The sequence below is a fragment of the Tauraco erythrolophus genome, chromosome 2, assembly GCF_009769465.1.
Source record: "Tauraco erythrolophus isolate bTauEry1 chromosome 2, bTauEry1.pri, whole genome shotgun sequence".
Lineage (NCBI taxonomy): Eukaryota > Metazoa > Chordata > Aves > Musophagiformes > Musophagidae > Tauraco > Tauraco erythrolophus.
In genome coordinates, this window is record NC_141466.1 from 52,540,754 (window position 1) to 52,561,919 (window position 21,166).

The following is a 21,166-nucleotide window of genomic DNA, read 5'->3' on the forward strand; positions in this document are numbered from 1 at the left end:
TAGAACTATTAACTGTCATCTTTTCAGCAGAATCTACCCAGACCTTGTGGATTGGTTGGGCTTCTCTTGGGTTCAGCTAATGATTATAAATGGCAAAGAATAGCTAATTTAATTGCAAAAGGTAATGATGCAGTGAGCATAAGATTAGTTTCACCCCAGAAGGTAATGTCCTCAAAACACTAATAAAGTGAGTGATCAAAAGAACAGGAAAAGTTTGTCTTAATGCAATTACAGGCAAATATTCCTGTATTAAATTATGTAACAAAGAAACAAGTTAGCTAAAAAATGTTGAAAGGGGAAAAAAAAAAAAGCCCACAGAACTGTATAGTAAATTATGGTTAGTAATTCTATCCTATGGCAGGTTGACCAGATAATTCAGAGAATGAACACACCAGTAATTTTATTGCAAAGAAGCTCTGAAAATATGAGGAACCCCTAGAATTCTTCAGGCTGATTCTAATTAAATGTAACTTGCAACTGCTAGGGAGATAGAGGAGATGCACCCAATAAAAGACTCTAAAGTTTTAATCAGTGTAGGCAAGCTACAATGCTACACCTGAATTTTAGATTAACTTTTTCATAAACACGAAAAGTCCATAAAGAGTAGCATTGGGTTTACTTCTTGCCATTAAAATTAATATTGTCTATAATGCATACCTATCAAAAAAGGAAGCAATTGAAATGCATTCTTAGAATAGGAATACCAGTGCTGCACCAGTGTAATGAATATGTCCTTACTTTTGTTACCTGGTACAGATACAGTGGACCAGATCCTACTTTTAGTTAATGATGATGAAGTCATTCAACTTGAACACCATCATGTGTTTGAAAAAAAGGGAAAAAAAATCAATTACACTGACAGGTTTATTATGTTGATCCTAGGCTGCTGATTTATTCAGTCAAAATAATATATATACACACACAGGGTTATTTCACTTCTGAGTCTATAGCAATGGGAATATTTTGTAAAGACTTTTTCCCCTTAACGGTCCTTACAGAATACGTAAGTTTAATAGCTACTTACTGCTTTGTTACCATCTGCTAGAATCAAACAGCATGTTAGGTGATAAGACATCAGGTGGCTAAGACATGCCAAAAATGGATAATCATTTATCCAATTGTGCACTTCCTGGCAAGAATTTTCTACATGGCACTAACTGTATAATCAGCTTTAACCTCCAAAGAAACTGTGAACAGTTTCCATGGTCTCTCTTCAGAAAACCTTTTTTTGCTTTTCTTTTTTAGAATACATGCCCCCTTTTTAATGCTGGTGAGAGGTGATTTTTTTTTTTTCCGTAGGCTGTCCTGTATCTATTTTCAAAGCCAAAAAACCTCTTTTTATTAATTTCCCAGAAAAGAGTGTTTTTACACTCTGACCAAAAGGCATTAAAATACAAGTCGTGCTTTTTAGGGTTACAATATCTTTTGCATTCAGCAATCTCTTATAAACGGGATATACACAAAAAGAAATCACTATTTCACCAACAGCTTATTGGCCTACAAACAGTCCTTGTACATGGTGACAATCAAATCCAAAACATATTTATTGCTTACTTCTACCAACGCTATCTGTCTTCTAACCAACCTGTTCTCATTGATTTGTATCTCGCATTCTAAATCCCTTAACAGTAAAGGATGAGGCGGTGTGTTAATTTTTTCGGTTTTGTTTGTTTTTTAAACAGAAAACCATCTCAGTAATGAAACATTTCTTGGTTTTCTCATTGTTCCCTGTCTTACATAATTTTTGTAAATATAAAATTGCTACAGAATAACAGTTATTGTTTTTCAGTCTTCTAGGGATTCTAACAGGGAGTTAACTTCTTAGGAAGAAGATAATCAAAGAATTCAGAAATACACAGCAGTTGATTCTAGGCCTGAAAAAGTCTATGAAAATGATGACAACTTAAAGTCCACTGTAATTACTAGAAAGTCTACAGTAGGCATTTTAAAGAGATGCTCATGCACTCCTTGGAGTCTTGTTCAGCTGGACACTCTCTAACTCAGGAGCCCACAGACATGTTTCAGACAAATTTGTTGCAGACAAAACTTCAACAGAAATCCAACAATACCAGCCATCTTTGAAGATATTCACCTGGCTTAAGATTTAGATTTCTGGAAATATGTTTCTGAGAGTCAAATTTTCAAGGACTTTCACTATTCAACTTCACTTTAAAAGTGGTAACTGACTCAAAGATGAAGCAATATCATCTAAGAGTAATTAAAAATTGCTGGGGTAGGAGATTGATAAAGGTAAACAGTTATTTCCAGGTAAAAATTTAATCATAAACAATTCTAATTTACAGTGCACTCACATAAGATACTGGATGGTTTTAGACAGAAATATAGAGAATCTGTCAAATTCTAAATCAGGTCTCCCAAGAGTCTGACCAGCAAACTAAGGTTTTTAACAGACATTTCAAAATGCTTCTATCTGAAGATGTCATTCAAGGGTTGATATATCTACTTTCATAGTCTCAGCTTCATTAGATGAAGCAGGTTTTTTGATGCAGAATTTAACTTCTGGTTTTTCTTGTTTTCTTTTATCAAATATAAGCATATAACAAATGTCACAGATTAAATCCCCTTAGTTCCTCTGTCACTTACTTTGCCTTCGGGAGTCCTTATTTTGCCATCAATATTTGATGCAGTACAGGTATATTTTAAAAGTAACAAAATAAAAGATATTCTAGGTAAGGAACACCAATTGAAACAGACGAGATCAGTAAGTTGAATACTGATTTGAGGACAGAAATACTGATTTCCAAAATCATGCTGAAATTACATAGTTTGGTGAAAAGTCTAGTCCTCTCCAAAATTATGCAGATTCCAATTCTAGCAATGGAAGAAAAAGAAAATGGAAATCATAGTCACATTCACAAACATTTGTGTGACAGAGTGAGGAGGTTAGTTTTGAGGAAAGGAATAGTAAAAGGAAGACACAACACGCAAAACTTTAGTAAATAAATCCCAAGCAAAATAAAATGAGAAGGAAAAAAAAATAATTTGGAATTCATTAGAAAATTCTCATTCTGAGAACTCAAAGCAGTGCACAGAAAGTAGAGAAATTTATATTATGCTTATACATACAACAAAGTTTGTAAATTAAACAGAGGGCTGCATGGTATTAACCAACATGATTTAATATACTATTACTTGAATTCAATAACTTTTGGTTTTACCCATCACTAATTGTCCCTCATACATGTTTAACAAGCTAGCAATCACTTTATTTCACATTATTCACTGTAAAACCAGTAGCAAAGTAAGGGTAACTCTAGAAAAAGGAAAATATTTAATCACTAGGAACAGATACAAAATACTAACCTGTCTACTCTTAAACAGTTGTATTCAAGACAACTGATAGAGTATTGATTTCCTCCACTCACATTAAAGACAACAAGATATTTCTGAAGCAGTAGTTAAAAGATTAGCAGATTATAGGGTAGTGAACATTATTGTTTGTACTATATACAAGTATATAATGATTTCTTAAAAAATAAATTTCTTACCACAGCTTTGGCTGAACTTTCCTGCAAATCCCACAATAATACGTTATTATCAGCCAGTGAAATAATCTTTTTACCATCTCCCATTGGTTCCCACATAACACTGTAAAAGAGAAAATGAAAAGAAAAAAACCCCAACATTAAATCCAATAAGAATTTGCACTAGAAAGTCATTTTAACTCCATGAACCTGATCTTTTCCAAAACATATTAAACCATATTCCTTATAGTTTCCTTCAGCTGAAATCCATCTCATATTTTAAGTGCAAAATATGCCATTAACTAGCAATCTGGTAATTTTTACACATACTGGATGAACATTATTGCAGCATCAGTTACTTAAAAGCAATGTGATACCAAATCTAGGCTTGCTTACGGAATCTTTTAGTCAGTGCTAATGTACACATCCTTTTCTTTTTCTTTTGAGTGTCCTTTGACATTCCATCCAAATCTGTCAGAAAAAGGAATGCCATTCAGCGTCCCTAGATGCTAGCTTAACTGTAGAAAGGTATCTTCTCAAAATCTTTACTCCATTTGCCATCCATTCTGCATATTACATCATACAGTGATTATGCAAAACAGTGATTACATCATTGTAGTGGTCATTCTGCATACACAGAAAAAACCCCAGAGACCTTGACACACACTCACTTTTGAGTGCTTTAGCTTGAAATCTCAAAGTTCTTCATAAGTAACGCTGTGCATGCTTTTTGAAGCCACACCAAAAATCATAAGCCTCAGAGCTTTGATGCCAACCTCTTCCAGTTAGCAGCTGTCATCATGACAATCAACATATACTTTTTACCTGCGTTTCACCAGTTTTTGGGCTATACACGAAGGAATGCAAGAAATCATTCCTCATCGCTAGTTCTGCCTAAGAGAAGGAGCACATTCAAGTCAGTCAGCATTGGCAGCACAGCTGAGTGTATGTACTAAAACCCTAATAAGTTTGCTGAAGATGACAGTTAGGTTAAAAGAAAAATACTTGTCATTTGATAAGAATAGGCTTCCGTACCCAGAACATCTTTTAAAACAAAGTTGTGCAACCTCCATATCATCTTTTAGTGATACAATATAGCTGAAGGCAGAGATCACAACTTTAATATCAATAGCTAGATAGAGAAACTTCCTCCTAGACAAAAATTTATTACTAAAAAGTTATTTAAAGGCATTTGGATAAGCTATTCTCATCCTCCATGCATATATGAAGAAGTACCTCTTGAGGTGTTTGTCAAAAGTACATCACTAGATATAAGTTTTCTAGTCTGTTTAGCTTTTTGCATGAATCAATTCAGTATCTGGATTAAAGACATGAAAGAAGGTTGCATGAGTAGATGCAGCCTTGGGTAAGCGAGCCAAACATTAGGCAGCCGCTAATTACCTTCCTAACTTGGTGCTCCATGCTATGCATGCTCCTCGTTTATATCCAATTTTGTGCTACTCCTACCTTCCTAAGACAGCGGGTATGACCTGGCTGGCCCCAGATCTAAGCCATGGAACCCCATCTAATCTTATGGTATAAAACAGAAAGAAAAGAAAATAGGAAGTTGTAGGTAACACAAAGAAGTGGCACAGTGTCATTTTTCCAAACCATAAGTGAAATACATCTCGGTTATTCTCAGCTGATACCTTCCTCTCAAAATCCTCTTGTTTTTCCTTGAACAGTTTCACTGCTTTTTAATCTGCACTTTTAGATATACAGGCAGATGACTGCACCTGTTTGCTATTATAGAGAAGCCAGACTAAGCAGAGAAAATAGAACTATGCCAAGAAAGAAAATTAACACCAAGTAGATGAAAAAGCCGAACTGTAACTAAAAGAGGGTGTTGGCTGACTCCTCACTGAACTTTTTCCTAAGGCAACAAAGCAGATCAAAGAAAGGACTAGCTTCTGCATATATCTTCTGCTGGAACCATAACCTGCGTCCCCATGTTGTCAATCCATGGAAATTAACTACTCATAAAAGTTCATTTGTAATGAGCTCTCTTGCATTAGGACATTTCGCTTCATTTAGTACATTAAGTTACCACCACGTTTTTAAATGTGTTTTAACAAGGACATGGAACTAGAATGATTCTACAATTTGCTTTAAATTCGGCTGTTTCACCTGTAGCATTGCCAATCTTATTTTGAAAAGTGTTTCTTGTTAAAGTTGTATGGTACAACTTGGAAAAACTTATAAGCAACTGAAAAGAGCACTGATAACAAAAAATGATGAAGCAGTTTCAATTACACGTTCTACCATCATTTTGCCCATAATAATGAGAAGTAACCAACTGGCACTGACATGGGTATTTCAGAATTCCATATAGTTCTGCTGCACAGATATATCAATTAGATCCTTCAAAGAGATGAAAAGGTTTTACAAACACATAACAGAGAAAAAAAAAAAAAGCACTATAATCTGCATGTGATCACAGCTAACCCTCTACAATCCCGTTTTCCAAAGTGAAATTAAAAGACATGAGGATCATCACACAACTGCACGAGTAACTAAGAAATCTTCAACTTGATTCTGATCACATTTATTTATTTTAAGTCCATCATTTTTCTTACATATTGCTGAAACTGTACGTGGCATTTGATGTAGATATTTGTAGATATATTTTTAATTATAGACAATGAAATTTGGTTTGACCAATTTAAGTTTTTAAGACTTCAGCCAGCCAGAGATCAATATTCTTTATCCCTGTTGATGTATTTGCCCCTTTCCTGCACTTTCAGTTGTAAAAGTTAGACTGGAAGCACTTTCTTTGATGTTTTCAAAGGTAGGAAAAAATTTCACATCTTTGAGTGTCACTGAGCTTCAAGGTAAAGAATTTTTATAGCTGAATACAGTGTGCTAATTAGAGCCAATTATAACCCAGCTGACATACCTTGGAATTAAAAGGTCTCTCCCCATTCACTCTGTCCTTGTGAGATGCCCATTTTCCTTCTATTCAATTTGTCTTTTATGAAAGTTCATTCTTTTATGGGTGTGGTTGCAGAAATCATTCAAATTTTATAATCTAAGTGAAGGTTGCTCAAATCGCTCTTTGTAACATATTCAGCTGTATTCTGTAGTCATGACTGAATGTCAAACATGAAATATCACGGAGAAGGGGCGGGGGGGATACTGACAAGTGGAAAAAACATGGCTTTTGAAGCAAGATATAAATTTTCAAAAAACTGAAGTTTTCGTTTAGAACAATTTTCAGACACAGCAGAGGTGGTGACAATCTTTAAAAAAAAGCAAACAGATAAACCAGGCAATACCATTTTCCTGAGTGTGTCAAGTTGCTGATGCTTACAGTTTTCAGAAATGGACAAGATAATTGAGAAATTCACAGCTGCCACTCAGGAAACTGAGTGTCAGCTTCACGGCTGCTCTTTAGATAATCTATAAACAGCAGACAAGCAATTATATTTGTTGCCTTTTACCCTATTTTGTTATCATCTGACTCCTGATGCTTCATATTAGCTTCTAGCTAGTAGTTTTCAGTAAAAAAAAAAAAAAAAATCCTACAGAGAATGTTTTCCTAGTAAAGAAAAAAGAGAATTTAAAATATTCACTCAAATGCACACATGAAAGGACTCTATTATCTGTGTTTCATGCTGAAAAGATAGTTAACACTGCCATTTATTAACGTACTGAGCTTTTACAAATGAACAATTCAAAGTTCTCCATTATAGACTAAAGAAGAATAAAGCAACATGCAAACGCTTTCATAGATGTGAACTGCAGTCAGCCACAATGTGTTGGACAAAGTAAGCATTAACTGCTGCTTAACCATAATTACAGAAGTGACAACCATTTATTTTTGTAAGTGGAAAAATTTTGCTAGACTGAAAATTCTCACACACTGCAAAATGGAAAAATATACGCAAACATTCAGTAACTCGGCAGAACATCCTCCAGCCTCAATGTAGCCCATCAGAAAAATTCATGTTATAGACTCAAATATCCTTACTTCTTTGCAGTACAAGGATTCAAATTTACAGGCGACTGACAATCAGGTGATTAGGACATTATTCCAAGAAGAAGGAGCTCAGACTGAGGACAGCCTGGAACTCACCATTCTTACTCCTTATCCAAGTGCTCTACAGAGTAGCTACATTTCTGAATGAAAACAGAGTTCTGACTATTCTGTAGTGTATTGAAGTCCATGCTGTGGGAAGCACACGTAAGTTATGCTATGTCACAAAGTTCTCGGCCACTGAGATATATTTTGCGGTCCAACCCCTCAAGGCACAGTAAAACAAAAACCATAGCTTCATAAAAAACTGAAAGATAGGATGAATTTATTTTAGATGCCTTTTTGGCTAAGAGGCTGCTGAGAAGAATGAGAAATTAAGTTAAAGATTATTTTGGACAAGAACCTGAAAGACACCTGGGCTTTATTCTGGCTCTTAAATTATTTTTACATTCAGAAGAATAAGACTGCTGTACAAATAAATACAAGAGTATCACAACAAGGAGGTGACAGAAAAAGTACCTGCCTCTAAAAGGTCTTTAATTTCTTTTTTCTTAAATTATCACACTACAGTGTTGGCAACCTCATAAAGTCTTTCTGAAAAAATCATAAAGCAGAAAGCAAAATAATATAGCATCATCCTCAATATTTGTGTTTACTTCACTGTATCTCCTTGTCTACTGCAGCTGTGATTAAACACGTTTATAGTGAGAAAAAGAATTGTGATTCTTGCTTTATGGGCCCAATCAATTTCAGCATTTAAAAAGGTATTTATGTACATGTAAACATAATAAAGAGAGTCAGAATCCTAGGAGTTCACAATCTAACAGAAAGCACGGTAAAAAATTTGTTACATGAAAGCAAGATATAGGACTCATTGATTTTAAGTAGGAGCTCGTAAATATCCATTTTGCAGAAGCAACTATTAAATTCCTGTTGAGCTATTCATGATTTAAAGTGATGACTAACAGGCGAACACCTCCATAGTTCATTAACAGTCTCAGGCTTCTGTCTGGTTGGCCATGGGTTTACATATCAGTAATGCTTAAAACAGCAAAGCAAAGTCACGTAAATTGATTATACAGACTCCACATGTGAATTAAAGTGATAAAAGCTGTCATTGGTAACATTTCAAGTTAAGAATCATTATAGATGGGAAGTAACATCTCTAGTCTGTAGTTTAACCAACTTATTTAGATTCTGTATCTACCTGCTGTACAATAAGAGTAAATCACTGGTGGATGCAAAGTGCAAACAAGCTATGCAACCAATGGCTGAAATGGTAAATAGCAAGAGCTACTTTATAGAAAGGAAGCTGTGAGTAACCTTCTTCAGACTTAAGACATCAGTCAGCGATGCTTTATTGTGGTTTTTTTTTTTTTTTTAAGGTACAAAATACACAAGTTCTATACACACACAGTTCTTGTAGAGCATGTGGTGAGAGTTCTTACAAGTGTAACCTACATTTCTTCAGACTGCAGTAACCTAAGAAATCTTAAATTCTTTCCTATCAACTTGCAGCTGAAGATGACTCTTTCTTCTATGTTCAGATAGTCCATGTGACAATCCCACAAAGAAAACCCATGGGTAGCACTAACAGGAATCCATGCTACAAAGTAGTTTTGTAGCATATTCTTATCGAGGTCATGGGGGTTCTCCATTTGGTATTAGAGACAAGTTCTTACAGTTGATTAACGATACGAGGCTAATTTTGCCTGTTTGTTGTCTCATGTATTTATTGCAGACAGATGAGGAATATTAATTCATCTTTCCAGAACAGGTTCTGCTTTCAAAGATACAAAAAGTATACTAGAATTTTTAAGACACTGCCTTCTCCTCTAAGGTCTGCCTCTTACTAGTATATCCAGCATATCAGTAGATATCCTGGATTTTTGCTCAATTTCATGCTTGTTGGGATAGACTGTTCTTGAGCTTGGAGGAGGCAATCCTTGAATATTAAACAGCTTCCTTAGACTCCTCTTCCCTCTAGGGCCTATCACATAAGACTTACACAAGCAGATCCCTGAAGAGGCCAAAGTCTACTCTCATGAAGTCAAGGGGTGTGAGTTTGGGTTTTGCTCTGCTCCCTTCTCTCAGGATCCTGAACTCCACCATCTCCTGTTCATTGCAGCTAAGACTGCCTTTGACCTTCCATCCCATTCACAACCAGGTCTTCCTTCTTTCTAAGTATGAGGTCCAGCAGAGTCCCTCTTCCTCATTGGTTCCTCTGTCGCTCAGGTCGAGAAGCTGTTATCGATGCTCTCCAGGAACTCCCTGGATTGCTTATGCCCTACTGTACCGTCCCTCCAGGAGACATCGGTGCAACTTAAGTCCCCCACAAGGGCCAGGCCCTGCAAATATATGGCTACTTTTAGCTGCCTAAGTAGTAGAAGGTCTCATCTAGTTGTTCTTCCTGATGAGGTGGCCTACAGCAGACATCCATTACTGTGTCGCCTGTAGTGGTCTGCTCTGTAATCCGTACTCACAAGCTCTCATTTGGGCCATCATCCATCCCCAGGCAGAGCTCCACGAACCCCATCAGCTTACTCACAGAGAGGACAACTCTCCTCATCATCATCCCAGCCTGTCCTTCCTAAAAAAGCCTGGGTATTCTTCTCTGCAGCTATTTTGTTTATCCAACCTGAGTAACTGACAAATCATCGCAAAGAGACAACACATTTACTAGTCTTTTAAGTGCTGTTAAATAGAACCATAGCAGTATCAGAGTACAAGACTCCTGGCTTCTCCTGTTCTGGTGATTTTCATTAGGCTGGAAGTCATAGCACTGGTTTGGTTTGACCAGAGTATTACTGATAAAGACTAATGTGTCTTCAGTTTATTAAGATCAAAAACGCACTGTCACAGGATATTTCCGTAACATCTCTACTACATAAAAGACAGTTTACCAAGAGATCTCTCAGTACTTTTGGTTGTTTGTTTCTGGGTGTTTTTTATATGAAACCTCGGTGACTTTTATTTTCCTTTACTCTCTGTTGGGGGAGAGAAGAGCTTTTCTAGGGGTGGGTATAATTAAAGAGGTTATGCATTGTTTCTGATATTCTAAGAAAAATTAAATTCAGTCTAAAGAACACAATCGATTAAGAAAGTTAGTATTTCCTCAAATGAATCAATATCGGATTATTTACAAGAAGATACTTAAATATTTTGGCAGAAACACTCACAAATAATACTCTAAGGCAAATACGCAAAACCCTTTCAACTTCATTATCTTTCATCTACTTATTCCCATATTGCTCAAATGCTAAATACATGTCTACATACAGGACAGCTCTTGCTTTGTTAAGTTTCTGTCACATTACCATGATGAATATTAGATGTTAGTATTTTAATCATCCTACTGTTAGTGACAGCTGAAATATCTGAGGACTCAATAGCTATTTTAAAACATTTTGTAAGTTTCTTTTTCTTTTTGCAAGTGTTTTAGAACAAGTCCATGGGAGATACATGTGCTGAGAGAGCAGAACGCGTTATAGCTGTAGGTTTTTTTTGGTCACATATCTGTAATAACAAAAGGTCTAGAGTATACACAGTTAAATTACTGTAGCAATGCAGTGGTTTGGAAGCATAGTTTATGGTACCTGTTGAACTCTATACTCCATGCCAGAAAAAAAAAAAACACTTGACTAAGCATAAAGCTGCGTACCTGCTTGGAGGCTTTGCAGATACTATTACACAGACAAATCTGTTTCAACAGTTTTGGGAATAACTCACTGAGGAGCTGAAATCTATTTGTTAATACAGAAAAGAATCGATTGACAACATGTTTTGGACAAGAAACATGGCCAAAGATTCAAAAAAAAAAAAATTGAAAAAGTACGTACAGTTTAAAAGATCTACATAAGTATTAAAAGTTGTTTTCACCTTCTTTCTTAACACCAATAGGAAAAAAGCTTCTAAGTAAGGAGCAGTAACACATTTCACATAAGCAGACACTGATGACAGATTACTGTCACCCAGAGTTAACTGCTATATACAATGAACAGCACATGTGGAAGAACAGAACCCCCCAGCGACTACAGGAGTGTCTTAATGAAACTGAGAGGGGCACAGGGAATCTGTGTGTAAAGCTTGGATTCATTTCCAAAGCAGATGGACAGAAGTCACATAACTTCTATCATTCTACAAAACACTGCTTGTGCTGCCATGGACACTTGCTTGAACAGGGCTTAAAAATTTCTCCAAATTAATATTATGGATATGTGAAATGCCATGAAAGTAACATATAACTGGCTTGTCTGTCAAAGATCAGTAAGGTGGTCAAGCTAGGAAAAACTTTTTAATAGTATAAATGCCTGGCAGGAAAGCACATAGGGAGCTGTCAGGTAAAAGTCCTGCCCAGGAGGCCACACAATAGTTTTTTCCATGTACTAATGTAAAGATTAAGGGCTGAAACAACCTTATTTGTGAATCAGCTGGAGTGGGCAAAAGCAATCTGTGCAGATTTACATGAGGGGAAACACACATCTACTTTTGTGCGGGGACAAAAGAATTTGAGTGTTTTCATTTGAGATTTTTCATTTGAGATTTTTCAAAAGATGGCAACATGGGTACAGCATATCCTTGCTGATTTATTGCTGTTTGTAACAAACAGGCCATCTGCATGGTTGAAGGGTGGGAGGGGAACCCAACAGAACAGATACTCATCCGAGTACATTTCTCCAGTGATTTGAAACGTGTGCCGAAGAAGAAAATTATGGTTGCCTAGGATCTCCATTGATAGTTGAGGTAAAATCACTACTCCCTCTGTTGAAAACAACAGCAAAACCAAGAACGATAAAGGTTTATATGGATCTGGAACCCTCTCACAATCTTAATCCAATGACTATGGATACTGGGGGAATTTGAGGTGAATAGACTGCAAAAAGTACTCTAGTTAGTGTGTCCTCGCTAAACCTCTCCATCACCACTGCCTGAGACTGAACACTGGACTCAACAGACTGTTTGAGGCTGCAGGGCACCCCTTAAGTTCCCACATACATTCTACCAAATGGATGCACTTAATTACAAATGTACAAGGACCAATTTTTCTCATCCAATAGACATCCAAATGACATTTCAAAGGCTTGAATTTTTAACTACCGTGTAAGCAAGTGTCAGCAATATTACTTCATCTATAATCATCCCAGAATATTGTGGTAGGAAAGAATTCTACTCTGAGGAACAAATATTCTAAATAGTAAATGCTTAATGGGCTTTCGGAGAGCAAAGTGGAGTCCGAGATCAAGAAAGCAGGGACACTCATTCAAAGCTAGTTCCTGATGAACATTTAAAATTCTCCTGCGTAATTAATTTTTCTCCACAGTTCCACAACATCTTTTTTTTTTTAACATTTCCCACCAATCTTTTACGCAACTCAATAAATACTGAAAATAAAAACAGCTGGTATCTATATAACCTGCAAAATCATTTGAGGCAGACTGCAACTCTAATTTTTTTTTAATGCTAAGAATTGCTAAAGTGGCACTATACATAGGAAAAAAACCTTTTCAAAAAAGTTTATAAAAAAAATCTCAACTAATTTGGCAGGAAAAACTAGGCAATATGACAGCACGGTGAGAAACAAAGCAAAAAACCTACTTTCAAGGTGAGAAGGAAAAGTGAAATAGTAATCTAGAAACCCATCATTTTTTACTTGTAGAGTAACACAATTTCTGTACTACATTCTGTATCATTTTTTACAAACCCAAGGTAAACACAACTACTGAAAAGACTTCAACAAAACTACTTTTCATTTTAAGCATATGAAATCTATTGAAACTATCAGAAGTGGTCATAAGTTAACTGAATACATAGAGCAAGTTCAGGTACAAGAAATACAGCGCATTTTTCCTTTAGCGTTTGCTTCAATGCCAGACTTTACTCTTATTAAGTTTCCCCTCAGCTTTACAAGAATAAATTCAAATAAATTCTGATTGAACATTAACATAAACTTGACACATAACACAATGTTTTATTATTTCACTATCCAATTAATGAATCATAATTATTCCTCAGTATATGTGATTACACTGAATAGCTTAAAAGTTTTAAACTTGCACAATACTAACCACTCAAAAATACCAAAAATATTCAAGGGAATGAAAGAGACATGAGTGTTATAAATTTCTCTACCAGTTCCAGACAAATCTAACATGACGATAAAAGGGGAAAAAAAGAGAGAAAATGTGGGAAAAAAAAGACAACAAATAGTTGACATTTGGATTTATATATAGTACATGGATTTATTTACAATAAAGGATAATCAAAGATTCAATAGAGCAAAATCCTGTAAAGAACTCAGGATATCACACAGAATTAAGGATGAAGGGAGAAGGGAAAGAAGCAGAACGTAAAATAACGTTAATTTATTTACTATTTTAGAAAGGATCAGAATACAAAGGAGAAAGTGATGGTACTGAAAAGTAGCTATAAATTACATTCCCAGTGAAAACACTTGTCATATAGTAAGTTTTTTTCAAAAAACTTTTTTTATACTTCATCTTTGTAATATCAGAGGTGGCTGATGAAGCATGTAAATGCATGGAATGAACCACACATGAAAAAATTATTCTTAAATGATGACAATTTTTGAATCTGTCTGTAATTAATCAGCTTAAACAGTATGTGTCTCCTGAAAGCTCTGAAATTTTGTGCATTATGTGAAGAAACTGAAAAGCCTACAACACAAACAGTATCAGTAGGGCAGCTGTTGCAAAAATAACCATAAAGACCCCTGGAGTTCATTTTATACCCCAGCCCATGCAATTGGGTTCATGCCCTCAAAGGAAACTCTATACAAACAAGAGGGATCTCCTTTCTCACAATTATATTTCTGGTACTGGGATATTTGAAGTGCTAAAATAAGATGAAGTTTTCATACCAAAAAAGCTATGATTGCCTTTATTACATGCCTTCACTATAAAGCATATATAACAGTTAATATACCATATATTCAAGACCATATGATCCTCCTAAAAGAAGTGTTACTTTCTAGATATAGGCCATGAAATTGGTTTGGACTTTTTTTTTTTTTTAATGCAACACTAAGGCAGAAATCTAACATGTATATCCTGATGCCTAACAGAGGGGTACTATAGAAGAATTAAGGTTACCAACATCATGTCAGGGAAAGAAAGCGTTACCTGAATGCAACGTGAAAGTCTCAGAGCTATTAAACCCACCATTTTTACTTTTCTTTTGAGTTTCAGATTCTCTTACTTCTTGGCTTTTTTCCTTGAAACAAAAGGAAAAAAGTGTTTTGGGGTGTGGTGGGTTTTTTTTGGTTTTGTTTTTGTTTTTTTAATGTTATTTTGAAGGCCAGAACGAATAAGTAAAACACTTCTGGACCTCACTTACTCTCCTGTCTTCAGGGCATCAATTACAAATGTGCTTGACTTTCATCAGGTGACTGTGTTCATCAATGGAATGAACATGACAAAATTTAAGCCATAATGTTATATATAGCATCTTATGCATCTTACATAAAATAAACTTCCATTCAAGTTGAAAGGACTGTTACAGCAAATTTGTACTCTTGTAGAAAGCAGACCTTAATGAGGTCGCTCCATACTGTGTAATCACACAGCCTAAGAAGAGATGGTACTTCTCAGTACTCTATTTGGAGCCCTTTGATCATAGAATTGTTTAAGTTGAAAAAGACCTTTAAGATTATCAAGTGTCTAGCCATTACCCTAGCACTGTCAAGTCCTCACTAAATTGTTACAGCACCTATGCACCACATCTACATATCTTTTAAATACCTCCAGGGATGGAGGTTCCACCACTTCCCTCAGCAGCCTCTTCCAATACTTGACAACCCTTTCAGCGAATAAATTCTTCCTAATAAGCAATTTAAACCTCCCCTGGTGCAACTTGAGGCCATCTGCTCTTGTCCTATCGCTTGTTACTTGGGAGAAGAGATTGACATCCACATCGCTACAACCTCCTTTCAGGTAGCTGTAGAGAACAGTCGGGTCTCTCCTGAGCCTCCGTTTTTCCAGGCTAAACAAACCCCAGTTCCCTCATCCGCTACTCATAAGACTTGTTCTCTAGACCCTTCAACAGCTTTGCTGCTCTTCTTTGGACATGTTCCAGCACCTCAACGTCTTTCTTGTAGTGGGGGACCGAAAACCACACACAGTATTCGAGGTGCAGCCTCACCAGTGCTGAGTACAGGGGGACAATCACTTCCCTAGTCCTGCTGGCCACACTATTTCTAATACAAGCCAGGATGTATTGGCTTTTTGGCCACCTGGGCACACTGCTGGCTCGTATTTAGCCAGCTGTAGACTAACAGCCCTGGGTCTTTTTCCACCAGGCAGCTTTCCAGCCACTCTTCCCCAAGCCTGTAGCTTTGCATAGGGTTGTTGTGATCCAAGTGTAGGATCCAGCAGCTCCAACAGCTCCATGTCCTTCTTGTGTTGAGGATCCCAGAGCTGAACACAGTACTCCAGGTGCGGTCTCATGAAAGCAGAGGGGCAGAATCATAGAATGGTTTGGGTTGGAAGGGACCTCAAAGATCATCTAGTTCCAACGTCTCTGCCATGGGCAGGGAAACTTTCTACTACACCAGGTTGCCCAAAGCCTCAATCACCTCCCTTAACCTGCTGGCCACACTTCTTTGGATGCAGCCCAGGATACCATTGGCTTTCTGGGCCACAAGCGCACATTGCCAGCTCACATTGAGCTTCTCATCAACCAACACCCCAAAGTCCTTTTCCTCAGGGCTGCTCTCAATTCTTTCTCTGCCCAGCCTGTACTTGTGCTTGGGATTGCCCCGACTCACACGCAGGACCTTGCACTGGGTCTTGTTGAACTTCATGAGGTTCTCACAGGCCCACCTCTCCAGCCTGTCAAGGTCCCTCTGGATGGCATCCCTTCCCTCCAGCGTGTCCACAACACCACACAGCTTGGTGTCATCAGCAAACTTGCTGAGGGTGCACTCGATCCCACTAACATCTTTGTCAGCAACATGGACAAACAGCACCGGCCCCAATACTAACCCCTGAGGAACATCACTCGTCATTGGCCTCTACTTGGGCATCAAGCCGTTGACTGCAATTATTTGAGTGCGACCATCCAGTCAATTCCTTAACCACCGAGTGGTCCATCCGTCAAATCCATGTCTCTCCAGTTTAGAGACAAGGATGTCATGCAGGACAGTGTCAAATGCTTTGGACAAGTCCAGGTAGATGATGTCAGTTGCTCCTTCCTTATCCACCAACGCTGTAACCTCATCATAGAAGGCCACCAAATTAGTCAGGCAGGATTTGCCCCTAGTGAAGCCATGTTGGCTGTCACCAGTCATCTCCTTATTTTCTATGTGCCTTAGCATGTTTTCCACGAGGATCTGCTCCATGATCTTGCTGGGCACAGAGGTGAGACTGACTGGCCTGTAGCTCCCTGGGTCTTCTTTTTTTCCCCTTTTTAAAGATTGGTGCTTTAAAAAGGAACATGAGGAACAGTATGTAGAGGATGAAAAAAAAGTCTTAGGCTTGAATCAAACACAGCAATTATTATTAGGTCTATTTGTTTGCCTCATTTAAGCATCTACTTAATTTTCTGAACTCTCTCTATGCCACACAAGAGTTTGGAGTAAAAATTCTGACGGATCTCAGATTCAAAGCTTAGTGTCAGTAAATGATCTCAGTAACTGAAAGCGAATAGTTATGCTTAATTTTTAAACACAGTAAAGTCACACAATCCACATAAAATAGAACAGTAGAAAAGTACATTTCTGTCTTAGAGATCAGATTTTTGTTAAAGGTTTTGTCAGGACTTGAAAATAATTTCAAAAGATCTTGGGCAGGATGGGCACACTGTTCAGACACACATAAGTAAAGTTTAGGATTTTAGTCACAATCCATTGGAAATGCTCTTTTGGCCTTGGTTCACAGAAGAGAACTGGTATTAAATATGTCCCTGCTAGTGGTTAATAAGAAACTTCAGAGACATTTGACCACAGAATTCCATAAAGGAGACGAGATAAAGGTAAGGAAACACAGGATTAGTTCTTCTCAACGCCAGTAATCAATTGAGCAAAATCAATACCTGACACATCACATCTGGAAACAAACAAAAAAAAATCCCCCCTCTAGTACATCATACTAAAATCAGAAAAATCTGTGAGGTGATTTTACAACTATAAGGTGTTCTTAATGGAAGAGAAAAATAACGCAAGAAGATCAAGCTTAATAAAAAGAAGTTAAGAAATAGAGCAGGGAAAACATGAACAAAAATATGAGCAAGTACAGCCCTGAGGCAGGTAGTGATGCCAGAGCACATAACCAGTTGCATTTTGCAGATAGTTTTGCTTTTCTTTCCTCTTAATTACAGTCGAGTTTCAATTACGTACAAACTGCAACCCAGATCCATGAATGTTGTGCAGCATCTGTGCTATGGATGCTGAGACACACAAAGTATCTTCCCATGAGCTATTATTTGGAATCACAGAAGTTCACACTAAGTGTCACAAAGGCTGAAATCAACACTACAACTGGTATCTCTAAAGTGTACTGCCTAGGCACTCTTTTCCCAGCACATGAAGACGTGATGAAAGTCCAGTTTATATTTTTACTTTCTTTTTTCTTTTTTTAAACATGCATTCTGACTAATGATTTTCAAGATTAACTTCAAAAAAATCAAGTCTCTATCAAATCTAAAATGTATAATTTCACAAGCTATCATGACTTAAAAACTTTTTCACCCTTAACAAGGATAGTGCTTGTGGTACATTGCTCTACTCTGCATGGTCTGTGGATTAAAGAGCCTCCTTAAAGTGTATGTGGTCACGCTGAACCCCTGGGTATTGTTCTCTTCTGATATAATTGTCGTGGGTTAGGCTGAACCCCCCCACACAGCCGGTCACTCCCCCTCCCCCACCCCCAGGAATGAGGGAGAGAATTAAAGGAGAAACGGGAAACCCGTGGGTTGAGATAAGAACAATTTAATACAGATGATTTAATACACAGTGTAGATGCTCACCACCCCCTTGTATGCGAAGCCCGTCTCGTCCCGAAGCTGCAAACCCGGACGAACGCGAGGCCCCGAAATAGAGAGGGGCAGAGAGGGAGAGAGATAGTACTCCGAGAGTGGGAGTACTGGGAGAGAGAGAAAAAGAAAAACAATAGAGCAAAAGCGCAGCAAGCGCAAAAGAGGCGAAAGAGCCAAAGCGCAAAAGCCCTTCTGTCCGGCTGACCCTCATTTTTATACTGGGCATGACGCTGCATGATATGGAATACTAATTGGCCAGTTTGGCCCTCAATCTTAAGTTCCACCACAAATCACAACGGGAATCGCGTCCCCCTTGTCCCAGCTATGCTTCCCCCTTATCCTGCCATGCTTCTGCACTCTGGCACACTGAAAAGTCCCTGGAGTTTCACTTCCAACCACAAACATCAACTTGCTATCAGCATTCTTGTCAGAGCGAGCCTCTGAGTAAAACCAAAACACAGAGCTCTTCTAGCTGCTAAAAAGAAGAGCTAACCCGGTCCCAGCTAAAACCAGGACAATAATTTAAAATTACTCCCGGGTTCAGTGTCCAGCCTGTGTTTTGTAAGTGAAATGTACAAGAGCATGCTCTAATGGCAAGGCAAATGACATAGCCGGTATAAGCGTTGCCCTTCTTACTGTGAGTGTACAATGCCAGATCGCCACTGATCTCATACAAAGCAATTGTGTACACCAGAACGTCGATCTTACATTGAAGTTTGAAAAGAATTTACACTTTGCATTGAGGAAAATTGCTTTTCTGATTTATGGTTGGTTCTAACAATCGTACCACCAGTGTCTAAAGTAGTTTCATATTTTTGTAAACATCTGAAACATATAATAGAAAAGAATATTTAAGTTGCTATTTGTAGTCAACACACCACTCAGTGGGACACAGCCTGTTAAGTGACACACATTTGGCACAAAACGTTTTACTCATTTATGTGAGCTGTTTCCACTATGATTGAGGCAGGAATAGAAGAGCCTGTTCTAGAACAAGACTCTCTAACTCAGCTATGCTTGCCTGAGATGATGTGAAGGGTACTAATGCCTAGTATTCCATTTACATCTCTTATCTCTCTGTAACACAGGACATTTTCAAATCTTTATGCATATATATACACACATATACATAGATAATGGGTATTAAATGGTAGCAGATATATGTGAACACTAGTACTGAATGAAGTCAGACAACGGGAGACAGAAAATTGCACGTGAACTTGTTACAAGCTATATTAGAGGAAAAAAAATGATTTTTGGCATTCACATTCTGATATAAAGCAATGATATGCCCCCTATTCCTCCTCTGGTGATCTGGCTACCACACAGAGTTCTGGCATCCCAGCATCAGCTAGAAAGAGATTATGGAAAATTCAAAGACAAAAAGTAGAAATCTTAAGAGGTAAAAGGTGAAGGTTAACATAAACAAAAAATATTCTCAACTATATTGGAAACTAAATATCAAAAAGTTTCAACAATAAAAAGGGAATTGCTTAACATCATCAAGGAGTTAAAGGGAAGTATTTATATGAAAATGAGTAGCAAAGAATTAAAAGATGCTACCATAAAGAAATTTAACATTCAGGGAGCTAACATTTTAGAAAAGAGTAGCCTAGACAACACACTTTTCAATACAATTATATACCCAATCTTGTCCACGAATGACTAATAAATATTACCTTCTATTTACATTTTTTTTCAGTTGAAATTTAATCACAAGGCTCAAACTAGAAATCAGTGCTAGAAATAGATGCTTAACACGATACAGTGTATTACATGATTTAAAATCAACTGAATTAACTATCACTTCTAAACTCTACTTTTTACTAGATAGCTAATGAATAGAAATTCTTATGCAGTCAGATTTTAAAAAGGAACTGAGACTGATTTTAAGTATTGTTCTCTTTTGATATAATTTAAAATTACTCCTACTAAAACACACTTAAGTATAATGAGATTATGATGGATACCTTACACAGCAGGTGTCTGAATATAGAAACTGAAGATGATCTTTCCACTCTTATGTAAGACTCTTACAGCAATATCTGACATTGATGTTGCATTATTCTTGTTTGGTTTCAGTTCAAAGATGTCACATTTCATTTACAAAGATCTGCTGTGTTATTCCACATTTTTTTTCTTAAAATTCTCTGAATTTTGAAAGAGACCACGCAAGTTGCATCATCACCACCTACTCTGTATTCGCTCTGACAGACAGACATTCCTAGGACTACAGCCGATCATATTCTTACGGTTTCAACTTTTCCCACCAGTGGAAGATGGCTAGATGGTCCCAAAATTATGTCAAACACTACTGTCATTGGTAAAATATGAACTAAGTGTATCAACATTTCTTTGCCTTGCATCTGTTCAAGAAGCAGTGGGAACACGTCATACGCAGACCCATAAAGCAAAAGACTTGCAAATACACAATGGATAAATTTAACATTCTTTTAAGTAACAGAAAGGAAAGGGAAAAAAAGCCTTTGTAATACCTCTGCGGTACTGCAGCTCTCCTTGTCTTTTCTCAGGCAACACAAGAGAGTAGTTAAACAGGCAGCATATAATATAATGAATCCTTATCCTTAACAAACAATAAATTACTTGCACTTATGTCAAATCGGTTGACTGAAGACTGAAAAACAAAGACTGAAGTGCAGTATTGAATTTACATTCCATAAAAAGATTGAAATGCTAAGCATTATACCTTTGTGCA

At 37.1% G+C, this 21,166-nt stretch overlaps 1 protein-coding gene across 3 annotated transcripts in view; it reads right to left on the bottom strand.

Annotated features, from left to right (window-relative positions):
- The window catches only part of EIPR1 (EARP complex and GARP complex interacting protein 1), a 94,674-nt gene that overhangs the window by 25,599 nt on the left and 47,909 nt on the right, over positions 1 to 21,166 (bottom strand). For all 3 annotated transcript variants that reach the window (XM_086631379.1, XM_086631380.1, XM_086631381.1), the window contains one exon: positions 3,510 to 3,609. In XM_086631379.1, coding sequence (XP_086487505.1) covers positions 3,510 to 3,609 — 100 coding nt within the window. The remainder of the gene's footprint in view (positions 1 to 3,509; positions 3,610 to 21,166) is intronic.